This window comes from Ursus americanus, chromosome 16 (assembly GCF_024610735.1).
Source record: "Ursus americanus isolate L20-20 chromosome 16, mUrsAme1.1.p, whole genome shotgun sequence".
Lineage (NCBI taxonomy): Eukaryota > Metazoa > Chordata > Mammalia > Carnivora > Ursidae > Ursus > Ursus americanus.
The window spans coordinates 44,851,518-44,879,365 of record NC_142142.1 but is presented as its reverse complement, the minus strand read 5'-3'; the positions used below and the strand labels follow the sequence as shown (position 1 = coordinate 44,879,365).

The 27,848-nt window shown below is 38.3% G+C and overlaps 3 protein-coding genes across 3 annotated transcripts; all 3 read right to left on the bottom strand.

Moving 5' to 3' along the window:
• Positions 1-5,625: 5,625 nt before the first annotated feature.
• LOC123792416 (olfactory receptor 8B8-like) lies at positions 5,626-6,582 on the bottom strand. The gene has a single exon (XM_045797568.2). It carries the CDS (start codon positions 6,556-6,558, stop codon positions 5,626-5,628), a length of 933 nt encoding a protein of 310 aa, XP_045653524.2. The 5' UTR covers positions 6,559-6,582.
• A 10,077-nt stretch (positions 6,583-16,659) lies between these two features.
• On the bottom strand, positions 16,660-17,593 carry LOC123792417 (olfactory receptor 8B8-like). The gene is given in 2 exon segments (XM_045797569.2): positions 16,660-17,286; positions 17,288-17,593. Coding segments are annotated over 2 exon segments (933 nt in total).
• Positions 17,594-26,573: 8,980 nt separating this feature from the next.
• Positions 26,574-27,530, bottom strand: LOC123792418 (olfactory receptor 8B3-like). The gene has a single exon (XM_045797570.2). It carries the CDS (start codon positions 27,504-27,506, stop codon positions 26,574-26,576), a length of 933 nt encoding a protein of 310 aa, XP_045653526.2. The 5' UTR covers positions 27,507-27,530.
• Between the last annotated feature and the right edge of the window lie 318 nt (positions 27,531-27,848).

The window sequence follows — 27,848 nt, the reverse complement described above, 5'->3', positions numbered from 1 at the left end:
TAGCAATACAGGTCTACCTCAAGATGCAAGAAAAGTCTCAAATATGCAATGTGACCTTATAGTTAAATAAGCTAGCCATAGAACAATAAAAGAAGCCTAATACCAGTAGAAGAAGGGAAATAATAAAAGTTAGAGCAGAATAAATCATATAGAAACAAACAAACAACAACAAAAGTAGAACAGATCAATGAAACCAGGAGTTGGTACTCTGAAAAAATAAATAAAATTGATAAACCTCTAGCCAGATTTATCAAGAGGAAAAGAGAAAGAGCCAAAATAAATACAATCATGAATAATATAGGAGCAATCACAAACAACACTACAGAAACAAAAACTTACAAGAGACTATTATGAAAAATTACATGCCAACAAATTAGGCACTCTGGAAGAAGTGGATAAATTCCAAGAAACATATAAGCTATGAAAAATGAAACAGGATGAAATAGAAAACTTGAACAGATGAATAACAAGCAGAGAAATTGAATTAGTAATCAAAAATCTCCCAACAAACAAAAGTCCAGGGACAAGGGGCTACACAGGGAAAGTCTAGCAAACATTTAAAGAAGAGTTAATACCTATTTTTCACAAACTATTCCAAAAAATACAAATGCAAGGAAAACTTACAAACTCATCTATGAGGCTAGCATTACCCTGAATCCAAAACTAGACAAAGACCTCACTAAAAAAGAGAACTAAAATAGGCCAATACCCCTGATGAACATGGAATGCAAGAATTCTCAACAAAATACTAGCAAATACAATCTAGCAGTACATTGAAAGAATTCATCATGATTAAGTGAGATGTATTCATGGGCTGCAGGGGTGGTTCAATATTTGCAAAACAACCAACATGATACACCACATTTATAAAAGAAAGGATAAGAACCATATGATCCTATCAATGGAGGCAGAAATAACATCTGACAGAGTACAACATCCACTCATGATAAAAACGCTCAACCAATTAGGGTAGAGAGAACATACTTCAACATAGTAAAAGCCATAGATGAAACTCCACAGATAATATCATCCTCGTTGGGGGGGGCAGAATTTCCTTTACAGTCAGGAACAGGACAGGATGCCCACTCTCACCATTAATATTTAAGATAGTACTAGAAGTCCTAGCCTCATCAATCAGACAACAAAAAGAAATAAAAGGCATCCAAATCTGGAAGGAAGAAATCAAACTTTCACTATTTGCAGACGACATAGTACTCTACATAGAAAACCCAAAGAATCCACCAAAAAATTGCTAGAACTCACATATGAATTCAGTTAAAGATGAAGGATACAAAATCAATATAGAGAAATCTGTTGCATTTTTATATGCCAATAAGGAAGCAGCAGAAAGAGAAATCAAGGAACCAATCCCATTCACATTGTACCATAAACGATAAGATACCTAGGAACAAACTACACCAAAGACATAAAAGATCTGCACTCTAAAAACCATGAAACACTGATGAAAGAAATACAAGATGACACAAAGAAATGGAAAGCATTCCATGCTCATGGATTGGAAGAACAAATATGTTAATATATCTGTACTACCCAAAGCAATCTACACATTTAATGCAATCTCTCTCAAAACACCACCACCATTTTACACAGAGCTAGAACAAACAACCCTAAAATTTGTATGGAACCACAAAGACCCTGAATAGCCAAAGCAATCTTGAAAAAGAAAAGTAAAGCACAAGGCATCACAATTCTGTACCTCAAGTTACACTACAAAGCTGTAGTGATCAAGACAGAATGGTTGTGGCACAAAAACAGACACATAGATCAATGGAACAGAAGAGAAAACCCAGACATGGACCCACAACTATGTGCTCAACTAATCTTCGACAAAGCAGGAAAGAACAGCCAATGGAAAAAAGACAGTGTCTTCAACAAATGTTGTTTGGAAAACAAGACAGCAACATACAAAAGAATGAAACTGGATCGCATTCTTATACCATACAAAAAAATAAGTTCAAAATGGATGAAAGATCCAAATGTTAAACAGGAAACCATCAAAATCCTAGAGAACACAGGTAGTAACCATTTGACATCTTACATATGTCTCCAGAGGCAAGGGATACAAGAGCACAAATGAACTTTTGGGACTTCATGAAGATAAAAAGCTTCTGCATAATAAAGGAAACAATCAATAAACCTAAAAGGCAACCTTCAGAATTGGAGAGGATATTTGCAAATGACATGTCTGATAAAGGGTTAGTATCCAAAATATATAAAGAACGTATACAACTCAATACCCAAAAAACAAATAACACAGTTATAAAACAGGCAGAAGACATGAATACGCATTTTACCAAACAAGACATACAGATGGCCAACAGACACATAAGAAGATGCTGAACATCACACATCATCATGGAAATACACATCAAAACTACAATGAGATATCATCTCACATATGTCAGAATGGATAAAATCAACAACACAGAAAACAACAATGTTGTTGAGGATGAGGATAGAAGGAAACTCTCTTACACTGTTGGTAGGAATGCAAACTGGTGCAGCCACTCTTGAAAACAGTATAGAGGTTCCTCAAAAGGCTAAAAATAGAACTAACTTATGATCCAGCAATTGCACTAGTAGGTATTTACTCAAAGGATACAAAAATACTGATTCAAGGTACACATGCACCCCAATGTTCACAGCAGCATTATCAACAATAGCCAAATTATGGAAAGAGCCCAGATATCCACTGAATGATGAAATGATAAAGATGAGGTGTGTGTTTGTGTGTATGTGTGTGTGCATGTGTGTATAAATGTTAGCCCTAAAAAGAATGAAATATTGTCATTTGCAAAGATGTCCATATAGCTAGAGAGTATTATGCTAAGTGACATAAGTCATTCAGAGAATGACAAATACCATATGATTTAACTCATGTGGAATTTAAGAAACAAAATAAATGAACGTGGGGGGAGAAAAAGAAGGCAAACCATAAAACAGATTCATGACTAAAGACAACAAACATGCTGTTGGAGGGGAGCTGGGCAAGGGGATAGGTTAAACGTGAGATGGGGATTAAGGAGGGAACTGGTTGTGATGAGCACTGGGTATTGGATATAAGTGATAAATAATGAAATTCTACACCTGAAACTAATATGACACTGTATGTTAACTAACTGGAATTTAAATAAAAACTGGAAGCTATAAAAAAAAAGCAGAGCAGAATAGACTACAAAGAGTAGTAGATGTGAAATCAGAAGGCTGACAATTTGGTCTAAACGCTTACTTTATAAAGCTGTGTGACTTCAGGTAAATCTGACTACTCTGAGCTTCACTTTCCCAGCCGTACAATAAATATATTTTGATGATCAGTTATGTGTTGGTTTGACTGTAAAAGGTAAAAGAAGAGAAAAGTCTTTTCATGTGTCTGTTAGCCATTTGTATGTCTTCATTGGAAAAGTGTCTGTTTATATCTTCTGCCCATTTTTTTATTTGATTATTTTTTTCTCATGTATTGAGTTTGAGAGGTTCTTTATAGATCTTGGATACCAGCCTTTTATCTGTAGTTTCATTTGCAAATATCTTCTCCCATTCTGTGGGTTGCCTCTTTGTTTTGATGACTGTTTCCTTTGCTGTGCAGAAATTTTTATCTTGATGAAGTCCCAAAAGTTCATTTTTTCTTCTGTTTCCCTTGCCTTGGAGACGTGTCATGAAAGAAGTTGCTGCAGCCGATGTCGAAGAGGTTACAGCCTATGTTCTCCTCTATGCTTTTGCTGGATTTCTGTCTCACATTGAGGTCTTCCATCCATTTGGAGTTTATCTTTGTGTATGGTGTGAGAGAGTAGTCAAGTTTCATTCTTTTGCATATAGCTGTCCATTTTCACAGCACCATTTATTGACGAGACTGTCTTTATCCACTAGATGTTTTTTCCTGCTTTGTCAAAGATTAGTTGCCCAAAGAGCTGAGGGTCCATTTCTGGGTTCTCTATTCTGTTCCATTGGTCTATATGTCTGTTTTTGTGCCAGTACCATGCTGTCTTGGTGATCACAGCTTTGTAATATAGCTTGAAATCAGGCAATGTGATGCCCCGAGTTTTGTTTTTCTTTTTCAACACTTCCTTGGTGATTCAGGGTCTTTTCTGATCAAAACTGCATTGAGATACTACCTTACACCAGTCAGAATGGCAAAAATGGACAAGGCAAGAAACAACAAATGTTGGAGAGGATGTGGAGAAAGGGGATCCCTCTTACACTGTTGGTGGGAATGCAAGTTGGTACAGCCACTTTGGAAAACAGTGGGAAGTCCCTCAAAAAGTCAAAAATAGAGCTACCCTATGACCCAGCAATTGCACTGCTGGATATTTACCCCAAAGATACAAATGTAGTGAAGAGAAGGGCCGTAAGCACCCCAATGTTCATACCAGCATTGTCCACAATAGCTAAAGTCTGGAAGGAGCCGAGATGCCCTTCAACAGAAGAATGGATAAAGGAGATGTAGTCCATATATACAATGGAATATTACTCAGCTATCAGAATGAATGATTACCCAACATTTGCAGCAACATGGATAGGACTGGAGGAGATTATGCTAAGTGAAATAAGTCAAGCAGAGAAAGACAATGATCATATGGTTTCACTCATTTATGGAACATAAGGAATAGCGGGGAAATGGGTAGGAGAAGGAAGGGAAGAATGAAGGGGGAATAAACAGAAGGGGGAATGAACCACGAGAGACTATGGACTCTGGGAATCAAACTGAGGGTTACAGAGAGGAGGAGAGTGGGGCATTGGGCTAGGCTGGTGATGGGTAGTAAGGAGGGCACGTACTGCATGGAACACTGGGTGTTATACGCAAACAAGGAATCATGGAACACTACATCAAAAACTAATGATGTACTGTATAGTGACTAACATAACATAATAAAAAAAAATTTTTTAAAAAGAAGAGAAAAGTCTGGCAAAAATAAACCTCTTGGTCATGATGTCTACATAAGCAAAATGGAAAATCCTCATCATTACAGAAACCACAACCTCTAGCATTGAAAGGAGACGTTCTTTTCAACTGGAGATGAAAAAATGAGATTACAAACAGATTATCTGATACATATTCTTTTATTATTTTTTATTTGTTTATTTGAGAGAGAGAGAGAGAGAGGACAAGAGAGCAAAAGCAGGGGTTGGGGCAAGGGAGAGGGAGAAGCAGGCTTCCTGGTAAGCTGGGAGCCGAATGCAGTACTCAATCCCAGACCCCAAGATCATGACCTGAGTCAAATGCAGACACTTATCAAGCCACCCAAGTGCCCTTGATACATATTCTAATACCAAGTGGCTGATAAGAACACCCACAATTATACAATGTCACCCTTCTAATTCAATACTTTAAAGACCATTTCATGTTCCAGAGGAAAAAACAAGTTGATAATGAAAATGGGAGGAAAAAGACAACATGTTTTTACTTAATGCTATTACTAAACAGAACAAAAAGGTGGAGAAGATAGTATGGTATTGGTGAGGAAAAGAGGAAGACCTACTTTATAAAGACTAAAAATTGTGAGACTCAAACTTCCTTTACCATATTAAGGAAAAATGCTAAGAAGATTGCCACTAAAGGTATTTTATTTAAACACACAGAATCCCTACACAGATAGACCCTGTTTCTGATCAATTCATGCTCCTAATCAGAGTTTTTCTCACAGCAAGTTTAATGTCACTGTTTCTCAAGCTGTAAATGAAAGGGTTCATCAAGGGAATCACATTGGTATAAAAGACAGAGGAGATTTTCCCATTATCCATAGACACAGCAGAAGATGACTGAAGATACATAAATGCACCTGATCCAAAGAAGAGAGAAACAGCAACTATGTGGGAACTGCAGGTGCTGAAGGCTTTGGACCTGCCCTCAGTGGAGCTGATGCACAGGATGCTGGAGAGGATGAAACCATAAGAGACAAAGATGGTGACACTGGGCACAATCACATTGATGCACACCAGAAAGAAAACCACCAGTTCATTGACATAAGTGCTCGTGCAGGAGAGCTGGAGCAGAGGGAGGATGTCACAAAAATAATGGTTGATGGTGTTTGCGTCACAGAAGGTCAGTCTCAGCATGCATCCAGTGTGAGCCATGGCATCCAAAAATGCCATCAAGTATGAACCAAGCATAAGACTGGAACACACTTTAGGCGACACGACAACATGATACAAAAGTGGGTTACAGATGGCTGCATAGCGATCATAGGCCATTGATGTCAGCACATAAGCTTCAGAAATACCAAAACAACAGAAAAAGTAAAGCTGAGTCATGCATCCCCTGTAGGAGATAATATTCTTCTTTGATGTGAAGTGAACCAGCATTTTGGGTGTAAACACAGAAGAATAACAAATGTCTATGAAGGACAAATTGAAGAGGAAAAAGTACATGGGGGTGTGAAGGTGTGAGTTCAGCCCAATTAGAGTTACCAAGCATAAATTTCCCAACACAGTGAAAACATACATGACTAGAAACAGGCAGAACAGAGGGAGCTGGAGATATGGTAGGTCTGTGAGCCCCATCAGAATGAATTCAGTCACAAAGGAAGCATTTCCAGGAGCCATTCTTCTCTAAAGGGATCTGTGGACACAGGAGAAAAACATTACACGGAGAACTTTTCCCATCATATCTCCTCTCACAAGAGTTGGGTTTGTACTGGGAATATTCAAGAACCCCAACTGGACCCTCAACCTGCTTTGCCATTATCATGAATCTAGTTACATAGACATTCCCTTATTAGAGACTTTATAAACTGTATAAGCAAAGAGCATCAAAACCTAGTCTACAAAATAAAGACCAGTGCTACTGTGAGAACCAAAGTTTAAGGGAGAAGATTGGATGAGGAGAGAATTGCCTTCTCTCATTTCATTTCTTTGACCACATGACCCCTCCCCTAACCAGTAAAATGGAGGCAGCACCCCACCAATCTGGTGCTGGCATTCATGGCGTTTGGACTTCATGTGGTGGGAATGAAGAACACTGTTCTAATCCAAAAATAAAGGACCGGAGTCTAGGGGTATAAGTTCCTGCCCCATGTACAGAGTAAGAACAACAAATGTACCAGAGTGAGAGTTCCATCAATGGAACTGACCAATAAATTAATTGCATCTTTGAAACTAATAATGTCTCTGAATCTTCCCTGCTCCATCACCCTCCCCTAAACAGGTCCTACGACCAATTCACCTGAGTCTGAAGACTGCAAAACTGGAAAGAAAGTGGAATATCTCAGATCGCTAGACTTCCATCACAAAAGAAAGATAGGAATATAAATGAAATTTAAAAACTCACCCTCCTTAGGCAAGAACACCTTGGTGATTCCTTACCAGTATTACCCCTGTGGTTCTGAAAGGGCAGATTTAGTCTCTCTGGCTTTGCTCCCTTGGATTCTATGAGGACACAGCTTACACGTAAATTCTGACGAGCCCTGCAAATCCTTCGGAACCTCAGATAACAATTTCTGATTATGAGTCCTCTTAAGCAGCAGACCAAAATTAACAGTCTTTATTGTTATCATTTTGACAATTCATAAATCACAGAAGACTTATAGTGAGTGTGATGATATAATGAACTCAGCTATAAACAGGGCAGAAGCTTGCTCGGTCTGTTCCACAGGGAATGGTTTCTGGTGTAATAGGGTCTTGAGGGGATGTAGTTACACAAAGGACCACAATGTGTCCTTAATTCCTTAGGGACTCAAAATTTTACTCAAGGTTTCCCTCCATTCTAGGGATGGGATATCCCCCAAGAGGAGCCAAAAATAAATGCCCATTTCCAGGTCAGCAACTTGGCAGAAGAGGAGCCCTAGAACTTCCTGCCCTCCGTGAACACCCTGATTCAAAAATGTTTCACATACATATTCCCTTCATAAGAAATTCAGACAGTAGTTAAGGTAGGCCTATTCCGAGTTAAACATGAAGCTACACACATCCCCTAACATTTTAGGGAAATTCTAGATATCCTCTTTTTATAACAGTTATCCTCGCACAGCACCTTCAAAGTGGGACAAGACCCCAGTTCCTGACCTCTCCCTGGGGAGGGAAAGAATTGCACCATCTGTCCAATGCCCCAACTTTTATTACGTGTGCCTAGGAGACCGGCTTCTAGATAGTCTGTGTCAGAAAGCAGAGGGGATACAGGACTCACCATGTTTTACCTGCCCATGGAGAGAAACAAAAAAGTTGGTGTGTCACTGGAAGTCACCAGAGCTCCTTCCCCTGGCTCAGCATAGAATAAATGATTGAAAAGCCCTTTCTGACAGCTTCTCTCTGGAGAAGGAAAGATATGCACGATGCGTCCAGTAATACTACATATCTGTGAGCTGCCTGAGGAATTGGCTTCAGTCTTGATTTTTTTAGAACACAGACACAACCTGGCACACAATGGATGGGGTGGGGGGAGACAGGGAGAAGCAGGGAGCGCTGCAACTAAGAACAAAGAAAGAGGTTTAGACTGCACTAAATTGAGAGGCCTCCAAAGTCTCTGACCAGGCTTATTGGTGGTAGCTTCTCTAGTGCAAGGCCAGTCCGTAAATGTTAGGAGAGATCCGTGTTTTATCTCAAGGGCAGACACCAGTGCAGAGAGTCAATGAAAATGAAGACAAGTTGAAATCCTTCCAAACAGGAATAAGAGAAATCTCCACAAACGGACACTAATGAATGAAAATATGTGACTTACCTGGCAGAGAATTACAATAACTATCATAAAGATGCTCGCTGGAGGCAGAGAACAACACACAAACCAAAGGAAATGGCAACACGGAGACAGAAAACCTGAAAGTATTAATCGGGGTGCATGGGTGGATCAGTTCCTTAAGCGTCTGCCTTAGGCTCAGACCCTGATCTCAGGGTCCTGGGATCAGCCCCCTGTTGGGCTCCCTGATTAGCAGAGAGTCTGATTCTCCCTCTAACCTCCCCACCATTTGTGTTCTATCTCTAGTTCTCTCTCTCTCTTGCTCTCTCTCTGTCTCCCTCTTCCAAATAAATAAATAAATTCTTTAAAAAAAAAGTTTTAAGCAGAAATCATGGAGATGAAGAATACAATATCTGAACTCAAAAATTCACAAGGGATATATATAAGAGCAAACGAGATCAAAAAAAAGAAAGCATCGCTGAATTTGATTAAAATTCACTGTAAATTATTCAGTCAGAAGAGTAAAATGAAGAAAGGGATAAAGAAAGGGGGGTAATCAGAAGGGGGAATGAAGCATGAGAGACTATGGACTCTGGGAAATAAACTGAGGGCTTCAGAGGGGAGGGGGTGGGGGAATGGGATAGGCTGGTGATGGGTATTAAGGAGGGCACGTACTGCATGGTGCACTGGGTATTATACAAATTAAAATAAAAAAATTAAAAAAAGAATGATATATAGAGTTACAAAAAAAAAAAGAATAAAATGAAAAAAAGAACAAAAAATAGTGAAGAAAGCCTGAGGGACTTACTTGATGCTACCAAGTAGATCAATATATACATTTCAGAAACCCCAGTAGGAGACTAAGAAAGAACCAGAAAGCATATTCAAAGAAAATAAAGGCAGAACGGGGCACCTGGGTGGCTCAGTGGGTTAAGCATCTGCTTTCCCCTCAGGTCATCATCTCAGGGTCCCGGGATGGAGCCCCACAACGGGCTCCCTGCTCAGCGTGGAGGCTGCTTCTCCCTCTCCCTCTGCTCCCCCGCCCACATACTGCTCTCTCTCTGTCTCTCTGTCAAATAAATAAATAAAATCTTTCAAAAAGTTAATAAAGGCAGAAAAATTACCAAATCATGGCAACTTCCCAATACTATTTATACAAAGATAAAAGACCTATTTATAGAACGATAAAACCCACAAAAATTGCATAATGAGTATACATACAAAGACCAATGGTCAACTGCTTATCCACTCTCCATTTTTCGTTTTTTCTCTTTTTATTTAAATTCAGTTAGGCAACATATAGTACATCATTAGTTTCAGACACAGTGTTCCATGATTCATTAGTTGTGCATAACACCCACTGCTCATCACATCAGGTGCCCTCCTTAATTATTTATTTATTTATTTATTTATTTATTTATTTTATTTATTTCAGTTAGCAGCTGTGTAGTACATTATTAGCTTTTGATGTAGTGTTCAATGATTCATTAGTTAAGTATAACACCCACTGCTCATCACAGAACGTGCCCACCTAAATACTCAACACCCTGTTAGCCCCTACCCCCAACCTCCTCCCCTCTGAAACCCCCAGTTTCTCTCCCAGGTTCCATAGTCTCTCATGGTTCATCTCCCTCTCTGATTTCTCCCCTTTCAGATTTCCCTCCCTTCCCCTATGATCCTCCGTTCTATTGCTTATGTTCCACATATGAGTGAAACTATATGATAATTGTCTTTCTCTGATTGACTTACTTCCCTTAACATAATCCCCTCCAGTTGCATCCATTAACACCCATTACCCAGTTACCCCATCCTGGAAACCACTTCCCTTTCTGCAACCCTCAGTTTCTTTCCTGCAGTCAAGAGTCTCTCATGGTTTGTCTCTCTCTCTCTCTCTCTCTCTCTCTCTCTCTCTGATTTCTCTCATTCAGTTTTCCCTCCCTTCCCCTATGATCCTCTGTGCTATTCCATATATTCCATATATGAGCGAAACCATGTGATAATTGTCTTTCTCTGCTTGACTTATTTCACTTAGCATATTCCCTCCAGTGCCATCCACGTCAGTGAAAATGGTAGGTATTCTTCCTTTCTGATAGATGAGTAATACTGCATTGCATATACAAACAACATCTTCTTTATCCATTCATCTGTTGAAGGACATCAGAGCTCCTTCTACGGTTTGGCTATTGTGGGCATTGCTGCTATGAACATTGGAGTGCAGGTGCCCCTTCTTTTCACTACATCTGTATCTTTGAGGTAAATACTCAGTAGTACATTTGCTGGGTATTTTTAACAGGTAAAACAGGGTAGCTGTATTTTTAACATCTTCAGGAACCTGTTCCCATACTGTTTTCCAGAGTGGTTATACCAGCTTCCATTCCCACCAACAGTGTAAGGGTGTTCCCCTTTCTCCACATCCTCACCACCATTTTTGGTTTCCTGTCGTGTTAATTTTAGCCATTCTAACTGGTGGAAGGTGGTATCTCATTGTAGTTTTGACTTGTATTCCCCTGATGCCGAGTGATGTGGAGCATTTTTCATGGGTTTGTTGGCCATTGGTATGACTTCTTTGGAGAAGTGTCTGTTTATGTCTTCTGCTCAATCTTGTCTGGCTTATTTGTTTTTTGGGTAAATGAACATAAGGGAAAAAAAGAGAGAGAGACAAACCAAGATACAGATTCTAACTATGGAGGACAAACTGATCACCAGAAGGGACATGAGGGGGCAGTGGATTAAATAGGTGAAGGGGATTAAGGACGCCACTTACTGTGATGAGCACTGGGTATTGTATGTAGGGATAAAGCATTAAATTCTACACCTGAAACTAAAGGTACACTGTATTTTGAACTAAGAGGAATTTACAGAAAAATGTGGAGACAAAAAGAAGATCATCACAAGTGTAGAAGGGTTAAGAAAATGAAATTATATAATATGTTATGAGAACCATCTCCTCCTTACATTAAACTATACATAATGACGTATAACTGACTACAGACCTATACAACGGGGTTCTCTATGGACTTTGCTCCTCCCCCAGAATCTCGTAGAAATTCCCCATACTGGTTTACGTTACTCAATACATTTGTTCTGCTGGTTTCTTCTGTGTGAGCCATTCTGTACTTGGAAGGCTGTTCACTTCCCTGAGCCTTTATTCTGAGTCTTGACTTGTTGATGACATTAATATTTACTTTAAATACAAGTAGAATCCAAGTAAATAAATCCTTAATTTATTGTGAAAGTTAGCATAAATACATATATCAAAGTCTACAAAACACACACATCAGCCATTATTATAACTAAACAGCTTATAATGAGCATGCAGACCGATAAACACAATATTCTGTGTCCCAGAGCCCTCTGTGTGACCCTAGGTCCTCCATTCTCCACCTTGATATTGTTGCAATCATGCTCCAGCTTTAGTTCAAAGTTTCATCACTTAAGTGGGTCCCCGCGGTGTTCCATGTCCAGCCAGAAGAAGGATGAAGAGAATGTGGAAATGATTATTATAGTTTATCCTTATGTGTTTCCACATATTGTGAAGGCCAGTATAAGAATATATTCACACATTCTAAATTAGGCAATAGAGCTTCCAAACATAATGTGGGAAAGATACTTTCCTGACATTTTGCTTAGTTTAGCATTTTGTTTTTATTTGTATTCTCAGACTTTTTATTCACTGAAACCATTTCCGTGATTCATGGGTATTTAAAAGTATAGTATGTTAATAATAATAATGATCATACGCTGATATATTTAGAATCAAACCCAAGTCATACTCTCAGCTCTATCAGTTACAAGTTGTAATTTGAGACAAACCATGAACACATCTGAGCATCAGTTTCATCATCTATTAAATGAAAACTAAACTTCCCTCTCCTCTTTATCTCACATTATTTCCCCTTGGAATACAAAAACTGACAGATGTGACAGAGCAGAAAAACTAAAACACATTTAGAACAATTGTAACAACCTGTATGTCTCTATATTAATATTTGACGTGGGTTGATTTAACTTCATGTCAGAAAGACTTTCAACAGCCCCTTCCTTTGATGCCACCAGCCATCCTACTCACTGAGGACGATGAGTCTCCCTCAGAAAGTAAAACTTCACACTGAGTATGATTTTCATGTTTAAAGGTACATCTTTTTCACAACAAAGCCCTGCAGATAAACCAACTACTTCATCTGGTGTTCAGCTGATAAGACAGTGAAATGTCCCAATGGAGGAGAGAAAAGCCGACTACGACAGACTCAGGGAAAAATACTATGTCTGTCCTCCAGCATGGACATCGATTCAACAAACTCAATTTTAAGAAGAGATTTTGACTACATAAGGTGTATTTTAGAATCTAACTACTCTGTTGCGTTAAGAAAATCTACATTTATATCTTTCACTTACTATGCCTTATTTACATTTTTACATATACTCCAAAGCCATACATCATTAGATACTTAGACGTACAAAATGCTGTGTGTGTGTGCATGAAAGTGAATGTGTGTGTGTGTGTTAGTACATATACGTGTGCATGTGTGTTTCCATGAACAAGCAACTGATTAAAGCAATAACTACTTCCTTTTCCTAGATTCAGCAAATACTTGTTGCTCAGCCCTTCCTCTCAGGAATCATCTACCTGAAAGTGGGTTGCATACCATGCAATCAATGTAAGGCAGTGATCTCATAAAATACCTCATACAATATAACTTTTTTTAAAAGATTTTATTTATTTATTTAACAGAGAGAGAGGCAGCCAGCAAGAGAGGGATCACAGGCAGGGGTAGTGGGAGAGGAAGAAGCAGGCTCCCAGCAGAGGAGCCTGATGTGGGGCTCGATCCCAGGACTCTGGGATCATGCCTTCAGCGAAGGCAGACACTTAATGACTGAGCCACCCAGGCGCCCCTCATACAATATAACTTGAACACTGTGTGTAGGTGTTTCTGTATGAGTGTGTGTGTGTGTGTGTGTGTGTGTGTGTGTGTGTGTGTGTTTAAGGAGGCAGTGTCAGGAGCAGTGGGGAATGAGGTTCAATAAATTTAGGGGTGCAACAATTAAAAGGACATGGAACTCAGAACCCCTCCTACTTCTGCTCTTCATGACACCTGAACCTCAGTGTACCCTGATCATGCTCACTACAAGCCTGGTCCCAAGCGACCACAGCAGCTCGCTTACAGAAAGTTTACATGAAAAAATTCAGAATGTAATCAGCTCTGCTTCTGGTCCTGAAGTAGGAGGATCATTTTCTGTTATTGCCAAGAAAGTCCAAGCTTTCAAACTGATTCAGAGACAGCTCTGTCCTAGGACACAGGTACAGACAAACCCCATGACTTACCTGCTTGACTCAGTTGTGACAACTTCAATAGACTCATACTTCCTCTCATAACTTCCTTTATAGCTGCTCACATAACACAAAAAAGCAAAAGCCTAAAGGGACAACTATGTTGTGCATGTAACACACCTGACCTGGTTTTTCTCCTTTTGAAAGAAGTCCCAATACATGCATAGTGCTTAAACTACTATTCAGAAAGCTGTCAGCTAAGTTGCTCTTATGAAAACTTTGCAAATCTTAACTTTAATAAACTGTCTTTATAACTTTTATAACAATTTTAATGAACTTTTCCCCAAATAATCTGAAAAATGCTATTTAGTTCAAAAGGTAGTTTATCCTTTTAGCAATAAAAAATTATCACTTCTGAAAGTCTTCTCCTGAAATTGAAGAAGATTGCATTTGTATTTCGAGTCTTCTCAAATGAAAGATTAGTGACCAGGGTTAACATATACATATAACTACCTCAAATAGGGATAAAATGTGTAACAAAACGGATGCACCTTAGCAATGTCTATAATGGTTCCTAAATATCAGCATGTATTATTTATGTACTGACACACTTTTGTTAATAAGCAAAACAATTTCATCAAAACAGACAGCAAGTAAAAGAAAACAAACAAAAACTACAACCAAAACCAACTATTTTGTATAAATGGAACTTGTTAAATGAAAATCAAGCATGTTGATATGGAGATCAGGGAAGTGGTATGAGAGGTCATTTAAAACCATAAGTCACTGACTGTATGGTGACAGATGGCCACTACACTTATCATGGCAAGGATTTGATAGTGTATATATATGCCAGGTCACTACGGTCTATGCATGACACTAACATCATATTGTATGTCAAGTATACTTCCATTAAAAAGAAATAAAAAAAATAAATCAATAAACCATACTCAAGGTTTTAGTGATATCAAACACCTAAACCAAATACAAGCTAACAAACCAGTTATGCTAAATTTCACAATACCTAAACCTTGAATGGAAATTAGAAAACAGGTAAAATAGTAAAAATTATTAAAGTTAGAAATATTTAAATTATCACCTGATTAAGGGATTAAGGATTTTTGAAGTAGTCATCTTTTTGTGTTTCCTCAAGGAAAATAAAATAAAATAATCCAACATCCTATACCAGTAAAGAAATTGTCACAATTGGGTTTATTTAGCCAATAAAATTCCTAGACTGATATTCCGTAAAGTGCAGTTAAACAGTAACCATTTTTCCAAGGAAGACACACAGATGACTCACAGACACATGAAAAGATGCAAATATCACTCATGATTAGGGAAATACAAATCAAAACTACAATGAGCTATCCCTCACACACGTCAGTAGGATAAAATCAACAATACAAAAACAGAATGGTGGTTCCTCAAAAGGATAAAAATAGAACTAACTTATGATCCAGCAATTGCACTAGTAGGTATTTACACAAGTGATACAAAAATACTGAATCAAGGTATACATGCGCCCCGATTTACAGCAGCATTATCAACAATAGCCAAATTATAAAAGGAGTCCGATATTCACTGAATGAGGAAATGATAAAGAATATGTGGCATACACATACACACACACACACACACACACACACACTGGAATATTAGCCATAAAAAAGAATGAAATCTTGAGATTTACAAATATGTGCATGGAGCGAGAGAGTATTAGGCTAAGTGACATACGACAGTCAGAGAAAGACAAATACCATATGATTTCACTACGTGAAACTTAAGAAACAAAACGAATGTAGGAGGAAAAAAGAAAGGCAAACCATAAAACAGATTCTTGACTAAAGACAACAAACATGGTGCTGGAGGGGAGCTGGGCAGGGGGATAGGTTAAACGGGACATGGTGATTAAGGAGGGAACTGGTTGTGAAGAGCACTGGTTGTTGGATGCATGTGATAAATCACAAAATTCTACACCTGAAACTAACATGACATTGTATATTAACTAACTGGAATTTAAATAAAAACTTGAAACTAAAAACAAATAAATGAAGTAGAGCAAAACAAACTACAAACAGTAGTAGACATGAAATCAGAGGCTAATAATTTAGTCTATAAAACTAAGTGACTTTAGGTAAATCTAAATACTCTGAGCTTCACTTACCCAGCCCTACAATAAATATATTTTTTTAAGATCAGTTATGTGTTGGTTTGACTGTATAAAGGTAAAAAAGAAAGTCTGCCAAAAAAAATCTTCACAGATGATGTCTACATGTGCAAAATGGATTAACCTTGATTGTCATTATGGAACGGTCAACCTCTGGTATTTAAAGGGGACACTCTCTTCCCAACTGTAGGATGGAAAATGGGATTACAAACAGAATATCTGATATATATTTTAATACCAAGTGGCAGAAAAGAACATCCAAAATAATATACTGTCTCCCTTCGTTAAGTATATTCAATAGTTGAAAGACCATTACCATGTTCTAGAGGAAAAAACAATTTCAAAATGAAAATGGAAAAAAAGAGACAACATGTTTATTACTTAATGCTATTACTAAAGAGAACAAAAAGGGAAAGAAGATATTGTGATATGGGTGAGGAAAAGAAGACTTATTTCATAAAGACTAAAATTGTGAGAGTCAAATATCCGTTACCATATTAGAAAAAAATGCTAAGAAGATGCCACTAAAAGTATTAGATTTAAATACACAGAATCCCCCTGTGCGAAACAAACTACTAAGTCAGACACAGTTTCTGATCAAAAATGTCTCTTACTCAAAGTTTTTCTCACAGCAAGTTTAATGTCTTTGTTTCTCAAGCTGTAAATGAAAGGGTTCATCAAGGGAACCACATTGGTATAAAAGACAGAAGAGATTTTCCCCTCATCCATAGACCCAGCAGAGGATGGTTTAAGATACGTAAATGCACCTGATCCAAAGAAGAGAGAAACAGCAACTATGTGGGAGCTGCAGGTGCTGAAGGCTTTGGACCTGCCCTCAGTGGAGCTGATGCGCAGGATGCTGGAGAGGATGAAACCATAAGAGACAAAGATGGTCACAGTGGGCACAATCACATTGATGCCCTCCACAATGAAAACCACCAGCTCATTGACATAAGTGCTTGTGCAGGAGAGCTGGAGCAGAGGGAGGATGTCACACAAATAATGGTTGATGGTGTTTGCATCACAGAAGGTCAGTCTCAGCATGCATCCAGTGTGAGCTACAGCATCCAAAAATGACACCAAGTAAGAACCAAGCATAAGGCTGGAACACACTTTAGGGGACATGGCAACATGATACAAAAGTGGGTTACAGATGGCCACATAGCGATCATAGGCCATTGATGTAGGTACATAAGCTTCAGAAATAGCAAAAAAAACATAAAAAGTAAAGCTGGGTCATGCATCCCCTGTAGGAGATAATATTCTTCTTTGATGTGAAGTGAGTCAGCATTTTGGGTGTAAACACAGAAGAATAACAGAGATCTATGAAGGACAAATTGAAGAGGAAAAAGTACATGGGGGTGTGAAGGTGTGAGTTCAGCCCAATTAGAGTTACCAAGCATAAATTTCCCAACACAGTGACCACATACATAACTAGAAACAGGCAGAACAGAGGGAGATGGAGATATGGTAAGTCTGTGAGCCCCATCAGAATGAATTCAGTCACAAAAGAACCATTTCCAGGAGCCATTCTTCTCTAAAGGGATCTGTGGACACAGGAGAAAAAAGCTACACTGAAAATAAGTCAACATTTCCCACCATATCTCCTCTCACAAGAGTTGGGTTTGTACTGTTACTATTTAAGACTAGCCCAAACTGGACCCACAGAATCTGCTTTAGTATTATCATGAATCTAGTGACATGGGTGTTCCCTTACTAGAGTCCTTATAAACAGCATAAGCAAAGACATTCAGAACTTGGCCTACAGTATGAAGGCCAGTGCTTTCAAGTGCCAACAGGACTGTTGTGAAAAAAAAAAAAAAGGTTAAGGGAGAAGATTGGACCAGGAGAGAATTGCCTTCTCTCATTTCATTTCTTTGACCACATGACCCCTCCCCTAACCAGTAAAATGGAGGCAGCAACCCCACCAACCTGGTGCTGGCCTCTAATAGGGATTGGACTTGGTGTGGTGGAAATGAAGAATGTTATTTCTTATCCAAAACTAAAGACCAGAGTCTAGGGGAGTTTAAGTTCCTGCCCCATGTCACAGAATAAAAACTATAAATGTAAAGAGTGAGAGTTCTGTCCATGAACTGACCCATAAATTGCAAACTTGAAAACACATAATGTCTCAACCTTCCCTACACCAACACCGTCCCCTTAAACAGGTCCTTCTACCAATTTCATGTGAGTCTGAGGGCAGAAAAACTGGAAAGAAAGTGACATATCTTAGATCCCTGGACTTGCATCACAAAAGGAAGACGTGAATATAAGTAGAATTCAGAAACTCACCTCCTTAGGCAAGAACACCTTAGTGTTTCCTGACCAGTCTTACCCCTGTGGTCCTGAAAGGGCAGATTTAGTCTCTGTGGCTTTGCTCCCTTGGATTCTATGAGGACGCAGTCCACACTTAATTTAAGAAAATCTTCTGAACCACAGATAACAATTTCTGATGATGAGCCTCTCAAGTGGCAGACAAAAATAAAAAGCCTTTATTATTATCATTTTGCCACCTGGTAAATCACAGAAGACGTAAGGTGAGTGTGATGATATAATGAACTCAGTTTTAAACAGGGCAGAAGCTTGCTCAGTCTCTTCCGCAGGGAATGGTTTCTGGTGTAATAGGGTATTGAGGGGATGTAGTTACACAAAGGACCACAATGTGTCTTTAATTCCTTAGGGACTCAGAATTTTACTTGAGGTTTCCCTCCACTGTAGGGATTTGGACATCCCCAAGAGAAGCCAAAAATAAATTCCCATTTCCAGTTCAGCAACATGGCAGAAGAGGAAGTCCTAGAACCTCAGACCCTCCATGAACACCCTGATTGAAAAATGTTTCACATACATATTCCCTTTATAGGAAATCCAGATAATAGTTAAGGTAGTCCGCTTCTCTGCAAAGAACATACTTAGTCACATTGGAAGGTTTAGGGAAATTCTCTTGTTGTAACACTTATCCCTGCACAGCACCTTCAAATTGTGATAATCCCCCCTCCCAGTTCCTGGCTTCTCCCTGGAGAGGGATGGAATTGCACCTTATACCCATGCCCCCACTTTTTTAGGTGTGCCCAGAAGACTGGCTTCTAGATACTATGTGTCAGAAAGCAGAGCAGATATAGGTCACAGCATACTTACCTGTCCATGGAGAGAGATAAAATGTTGGTGGTGTGGGCTGGAAGTCACCAGAGTTCCTTCCCCTGGCTCAGCATAGAGCAAGTGACTGAAAATCCTTTTCTTACAGCTTCTGTCTGGTGAGGAAATAATCTGCATGATGTGTCCAATAATACAACTTCTCTGTGAGCTGTCTGTGGAATTGGCTTCCATCTTGCTTGTTTTAGAACACAGACACAACCTGCCATACAATGGATGCCTGGGGGCATGGGGGGATGCAGGGGATGCAGCTAAGAAGAAACAAAGTGGTTTAGACTGCACTAAATTGAAAGGCCTCCAAAATCTCTGACCAGGCTTATTGGTGGTACCTTCTCTACTCCACGGCCAGTCCATGAATATTAGCACAGATGGGTGTTTTGTGTAAAGTGCAGACACCAAGTAGAGAGTCAATGAAGGCAAGTGGAAATACTGTCCAAAAAGGAATAAGAGAAATCTTCACAAACTGGCTCTAATATGGGATTTACCTGACAGAGAATTCAAGGTAACTGGTCATAAAGATGCTCACTGGAGTCAGAGAACAATACACAAACCAGAGAAAATTTCAACACAGAGACAGAAAGCTTAAAAGTATTAAACAGAAATCATGGAGCTCCAGTATACAATATCTGAACTAAAAAATACAGCAGAGGGGTTCAAGAGAAAACGGTATCAACAAAAGAAAGGATCATGAATTTGATTAAAGCTCACTGAAAATTATTCGGTCAGAAAGGCAAAATGAAAAAAGAATGAAAAATAGTGAAGAATGCCTGAGGAACTTTTTGGATGCTACCAAGTGGATCAACATATGGATTAATATATGCGTTTCAGAAACCCCAGTAGGACAGTGAGAAAGAACCAGAAAGTATAATCAAAGAAAAGAAAGGCTGAAAAATTCCCAAATCATAGAAACTTCCCGATACTGTGACCTATTTATAGAAAGGTAAAACCCAGAAGAATACATACACCAAGGGTCAACTACTTATTCACTCTCCACTTTACTTAACTGTGTTAACCTGACTTCCACAGTCAAACTCAAGTCTATCCCAATTCCCATGCTTATCTAGGCAGATGAGATATAAAATGCTCTAAATCTGTATCCAGGGACTCAACACAAATTTACAGACTGCTGAAACACCTTTAAACTTGAATTATGACTGTGATACCTGGTTCTGATTCAATCATTATACTTTATAATACCTCTGGTGATTGAAACAGTCTTTTCTCTATGCCTAAATATATCCATTTTTCTATAGTCCTATATTATTATCATCACACAGTTTTCAAAAAATAATACCTCAATGGAATATTATTCAGCTATCAAAAAGAACAATTTCTCAACATTTGCTGCAACGTGGACGGCACTGGAGGAGATAATGCTAAGTGAAATAAGTCAAGCAGAGAAAGACAACTATCATATGATTTCTCTCATCTATGGAAATTAAGAACTAGGAAGATCGGTAGGGGAAGAAAGGGATAAAGAAAGAGGAGTAATCAGAGGAGGGAGAGAAGCATGAGAGACTATGGACTCTGAGAAACAAACTTAGGTCTTCGGAGGGGAGGGTGATGGGGGAATGGGATAGGCTGGTGATGGGTAGTAAGGAGGGCACGTATTGCATAGTGCACTGGGTGTTATACGCAACTAATGAATCATCGAACTTTACATCAAAAACCAGGGATGTACTGTATGGTGACTAACATAATATAATAAAAAAAATATTTAAAAAAAATAATGCCTCAAAAAGTTCTTTAAGACAAGACTTGATCAAAATAAATTCTGAAAGCAGCAACACAAAAGAAGCCCCTTACTTACAAAGGAACACACATAAGGATAGTTGCAGATCTCTCGAGAGAAACTTGCAGGGCCAGAAGGGAGTGGCATGATATATTCTCCATGATGAATGGGAAAAATTGCAGGCTAGAGGAGTCTATACAGGAAAGCTATCACTCAGAATAGAAGGACAGTAAATAGTTTCCCAGACAAACAAAACCTAAAGGAGTTTGTGACCACTAAACCAGCCCTGCAAAAGATATTAAAGGGGACTCTGATTGGGAAGGAAAGACCAAAAGTGATGAAGACTAAAAAGAAACAGAGAAAATATCCAGAAACAATGACAAACAAGTAATAAAATAGCATTAAATTCATATCCATCAATAGTTACTCTGAATGTAAATGGACTAAATGCTCCGATCAAAAGACATAAGGTATTAGAATGGATAAAAAAAAGAACCTATGCCACCTCATTTTAGAGACTCATTATATACCTAAAGACATCTGCAGACATAACGTAAGGGAATAAAGATATATTGACCATGCAAATGGACCTCAAAAGAAAGCCAAATAGTAATATTTAATCAGACAAACTAGATTTTAAACCAAAGACCATAACAAGAGATGAAGAAGGGCATTAAATCATAAGAAAAGGAACTATCCAACAATGATCTTACAATTGTAAAGATTTATGCCCCCAGCATCAGAGCACTCAAATATATTAATTAATAACAAACATAAAGAAACTCATTGATAGTAATATAATAATAGTAGGGGACTTTAACACCCCACTTACATCAGTGGACAGATCATCTAAGGAGAAAACCAATAAGAAAATATGGCTTTAAGGAAACATTAGACAAGATGGACTTAACTGATACATTGAGAACATTTCACCCTAAAGCAGCAGAATACATATTCCTTTCAAGTGTGCATGGGACATTCTCTAGAATAGGCCACATACTGGGCCACAAATCAGGCCTCAGAAAGTATAAAAAGACTGAGATTAAACCATGCATATTCTCCAATCACAACACTATGAAACTCGAAGTCAACCACAAGAAAAATATTGGAAAGACCACAAATACATGGAGGTTAAACAGCATACTACTAATGAATGAATGAATGAATGAATGAATCATCCAGAAAATTGAAGAATAAACTTTAAAAAATATGGAAACAAATGAAAATGAAAAGACAATGTTCCGAAACCTTTGGGATGCAGCAAAAGTAGTCATAAGAGGGAAGTGCATAGCAAAACTGGTTTATTTCAAGATGCAAGAAAAGTCTCAATATACAACCTAACCTTACAGTTAAAGGAGCTAGACATAGAACGATAAAAGAAGCCTAATACCAGTAGAAGAAGGGAAATAATAAAAGTTAGAGTGGAAATAAAAGATATAGAAACAAACAAACAACAACAAAAGTAGAATAGATCAATGAAACCAGGAGTTGGTACTTTGAAAAATTAATAAATTTGATAAACCTCTAGCCCGATTTATCAAAAGGCAAAGAGAAAGGACCAAAATAAATAAAATCACAAATAATATAGGAGCAATCACAAACAACACTACAGAAACAAAAACTTACAAGAGACTATGATGAAAAATCATATGCCAACAAATTGGGAAATCTGGAAGAAGTGGATAAATTCCTAGAAACATATAAGCTATGAAAAATGAAACAGGATGAAATAGAAAACTTGAACAGATGACGAACAGATGAATAACCAGCAGAGAAACTGAATTAGTAATCAAAAATCTCCCAGTAAACAAAAGTCCAGGGACAGGGGGCTACACAGGGAAATTCTAGCAAACATTTAAAGAAAAGTGAATACCTATTTTTCACAAACTATTCCAAAAAATAAAAATGCAAGAAAAGCTTACAAACTCATCTATGAGGCTAGCATTACCCTGAATCCAAAACCAGACAAAGACCTCACTAAGGAAGATAACCACAGGTCAATATCCCTTATGAACATGGAATGCAAGAATTCTCAACAAAATACTAGCAAATACAATCTAGCAGTACATTGAAAGAATTCATCATGATCAAGTGAGATGTATTTCTGGGCTGCAGGGGTGGTTCAATATTTGCAAAACAACCAACATGATACACCACATTTATAAAAGAAAGGATAAGAATCATATGATCCTCTCAATAGGGGCAGAAAAAACATCTGACAGAGTACAACATCCTTTCACGATAAAAACCCTCAACCAATTAGGATAGAGAGAATATACCTCAACAAAGTAAAAGCCATATATGAAACTCCACAGATAATATCATCCTCGTTGGGGGAAAAACAGAATTTCCTTTATACTCAGGAAAAGGACATGGATGCCCACTCTCACCATTACTATTTAAGATAGTACTAGAATTCCTAGCCTCAGCAATCAGACAACAAAAGGAAATAAAAGGCATCCAAATCTGGAAGGAAGAAATCAAACTTTCACTATTTGCAGACAATATAGTAATTGACATAGAAAACCCAAAGAATCGGCCAAAAAAAATCCTAGAACTGACACATGAATTCAGTTAAAGATGAAGGATACAAAATCAATATAGAGAAATCTGTTGCATTTTTATATGCCAATAAGGAAGCAGCAGAAAGAGAAATCAAGGAATCAATCCCATTCACATTGCACCAAACACCATAAGATACCTAGGAATAAAACACACCAAACACGTAAAAGATCTGCACTCTGAAAACTATGAAACACTGATGAAAGAAATACAGGATGACACAAAGAAATGGGAAGTATTCCATGTGTGTGGATTGGAAGAACAAATATGTTAAAATGTCTGTACTACCCAAAGCAATCTACACATTAATTCAATCTCTCTCAAAATACCACCAGCATCTTACACAGAGCTAGAACAAACAACCCTAAAATTGTATGGAACCACAGAGTCCCTGAATAGCCAAAGCAATCTTGAAAAATAGAGTAAAGCACAAGGCATCACAATTCTGTACCTCAAGTTACATTACAAAGCTGTAGTGATTAGAAGGGGGATTGAAAACATGAGAGACTATGGACTCTGGGAAACAAACTGAGGGCTTCAGAGGAGAGGGGGATGGGGGATTGGGATAGGCCGGTGATGGGTATTAAAGAGGGCACATAGGGCATGGAGCACTGGGTGTTATATGCAAATAATGAACCATGAAACACTACATCAAAAACTAAGGATGTACTGTATGGTGACTAACATAACATAGTAAAAAATTATTATTAAAAAAAGGAAAATTCATGTACCTCAAGTGAAAAATAAACATGAATTTAAAAAAAATTAAAAAAACAAAGCTGTAGTGATCAAGACAGAATGGTCGTGCCACAAAAACAGACACATAGATCAACGGAAGAGAAGAGAAAACCCAGAGATGGACCCACAATATGTGCTCAACTAATCTTCGACAAAGCAGGAAAGAACATCCAATGGAAAAAAGACAGTGTCTTCAAAAAATGGCGTCTGGAAAACAAGACAGCAACATACAAAAGAATGAAACTGGATCGCTCTCTTATACCATACAAAAAAATAAATTCAAAATGGATGAAAGACATAATGTAAGATAGATATGCCTCCGGGGCAAGGGATACAAAGGCAAAAATGAACTTTTGGGATAAAAAGCTTCTGCACAATGAAAGAAACAATCAACAAAACTAAAGCACAACCTTTAGAATGGGAGAAAGTATTTGCAAATAACATTATCTGATAAAGGATTACTATCCAAAATATAGAAAAACTCAACACCCAAAAAAACAAATAACGCAGTTAAAAAATGAGAAGTCATGAATACACATTTTTCAAACAAGACATAGAGATGGCCAACAAACACATGAAAAGATGTTCAACATGACACATCATCAGAGAAATACAAATCAAAACTACGAGATAACATCTCACGCTTGTCAGAATGGATAAAATCAACAACACAGGAAACAACAGAGGTTGATGAGGATAAGGATAGAGAGGAATGTTCTTACACTGTTGGTGGGAATGCAAACTGCTGCAGCCACTCTTGAAAACAAAATGGAGGTTCCTCAAAAGGATAAATATAGAACTAACCTATGATCCAGCAGTTGCAATAGTAGGCATTTACCTAAAGGACACAAAAACACTGATTCAAAGTATACATGCACCCCGATGTTTACAGCAACATCATCAACAATAGCCAAATTATGGAAGGAGCCCAGATATCCACTGAATGATGAAATGATAAAGAAGATGTGGCATACACACACACACACACACACACACACACACACACACACACTGGAATATTAGCCATAAAAAGAATGAAATATTGCCATTTACAAAGATGTGCAAGGAGCTAAAGAGTATTATGCTAAATGACATAAGTCAGTCATAGAAAGACAAATACTATATGATTTCACTCATGTGGAATTTAAGAAACTAACAAATGAATGTGTGGGGGGGAAAGAGGACAAACAATAAAACAGATTCTTGACGAAAGACAACGAACAGGCTGCTGGAGGGGAGGAGGGCAGAGGGATAGGTTAAATGGGAGATGGCGATTAAGGAGGGAACTGGTTGTGATGAGAACTGGGTATTGGATGCAAGTGATAAATCATGAAATTCTATGCCTGAAACTAATATTACACCATATGTTAACTAACTGGAATTAAAAAAAAACTTAAAATTAAAAAAATAATAATAAAGTAGAGCAAAATAGACTACAAAGAGTAGCAGATGTGAAATTAGAAGGCTAAGAATTTAGTCTAAACTCCTACTTTATAAAAGCTGTGTGACTTCAGGTAAATCTAACTACTCTGAGCTTCTCTTGCCCAGCCATACAATAATCAGTTATGTGTTGCTTTCACTGTAAAAAGGTAAAAAAGAAAAGTCTGCCAAAAGAAAACTCTTGGTACATGATGTCTACATATGAAAATGGATTAACCTTGATTGCTATATGGAATCTTCAACCTCCGGCATTGAAAGGAGACATATTCTTCCCAACTGGAGGATGGAAAAATGAGATTACAAACAGATTATCTGATACATATTCTTTTTTTTAAAAGATTATTTATTTATTTATTTGAGAGAAAGGACGAGAGAGCAAAAGAAGGCATTGCAGCAGAGGCAGAGGAAGAAGCAGGCTCCCCGCTAGGTAGGGAGCCCCATACAGGACTCAATCCCAAGACCCCAATATCATGACCTGAGCCAAAGGCAGATGCTTAACCAAGCTACCCAAGTGCCTTGATACATATTCTAATACCAAGTGGCAGATAAAAACACACACAATAATACAATGCCACCCTTCAAATTCAATACTTTAAAGACCACTTCATGTTTCAGAGGAAAAAACAAGTTGATAATGAAAATGGGGGGGAAAAGACATGTTTATTACTTACTGCTATTACTAAACAGAACAAAAAGGTGGAGAAGATTATATGGTATTGGTGAGGAGAAGAGGAAGACCTACTTTATAAAGACTAAAAATAAATTGTGATACTCTATCTTCCTTTACCATACTAGGAAAAATGCTAAGAAGATTGCCACTAAACGTATTTTACTTAAACACACAGAATCCCCATGTGCAAAAAACTACACAGACAGACACTGTTTCTGATCAATTCATTATCCTACTCAGAGTTTTTCTCACAGCAAGTTTAATGTCCTTGTTTCTCAAGCTGTAAATGAAAGGGTTCATCATGGGAACCGCATTGGTATAAAAGACAGAGGAGATTTTCCCCTTATCCATAGACCCAGCAGAAGATGGTTGAAGATACATAAATGCACCTGAGCCAAAGAAGAGAGAAAGAGCAACTATGTGGGAACTGCAGGTGCTGAAGGCTTTGGACCTGCCCTCCCTGGAGCTGATGCGGAGGATGCTGGAGAGGATGAAACCATAGGAGACAAAGATGGTGACACTGGGCACAATCACATTGATGCCCACCACAATGAAAACCACCAGCTCATTGACATAAGTGCTTGTGCAGGAGAGCTGGAGCAGAGGGAGGATGTCACACAAATAATGGTTGATGGTGTTTGCATCACAGAAGGTCAGTCTCAGCATGCATCCTGTGTGAGCTGTGGCATCCAAAAATGACACCAAGTAAGAACCAAGCATAAGGCTGGAACACATCTTGGGGGACATGGCAACATCATACAAAAGTGGGTTACAGATGGCCACATAGCGATCATAGGCCATTGATGTCAGCACATAAGCTTCAGAAATACCAAAGCAACAGAAAAAGTACAGCTGGGTCATGCATCCCCCGTAGGGGATAATATTCTTCTTTGATGTGAAGTGAGTCAGCATTTTGGGTGTAAACACAGAAGAATAACAGAGGTCTATGAAGGACAAATTGAAGAGGAAAAAGTACATGGGGGTGTGGAGGTGTGAGTTCAGCCCGATTAGAGTTATCAAGCCCATATTCCCCAACACAGTGACCACATACATGATTAGAAACAGGCAGAACAGAGGGAGCTGGAGATATGGTAAGTCTGTGAGCCCCATCAGAATGAATTCAGTCACAAAGGAAGCATTTCCAGGAGCCATTCTTCTCTAAAGGGATCTGTGGACACAGGAGAAAAACATTACACGGAGAACAATTCAACTTTTCTGATCATATCTCTTTTCACAAGAGTTAGGTTTGTACTGGGAATATTCGAGGTTACCCCAAACTGGAGTAATTCTGGAGCACCCACAGAATCTGCTTTGCCATTATCATGAATCTAGTGACATGGCCATTCCCTTATTAGAGTCTTTATAAACTGTATAAGCAAAGAGCATCAAAACCTGGCCTACAAAATGACGGCCAGGGGTTCCATACGCCAACAGGACTGCTGTGAAACCAAAGGTTAACGGAGAAGATTGGACCAGGAGAGAATTGCCTTCTCT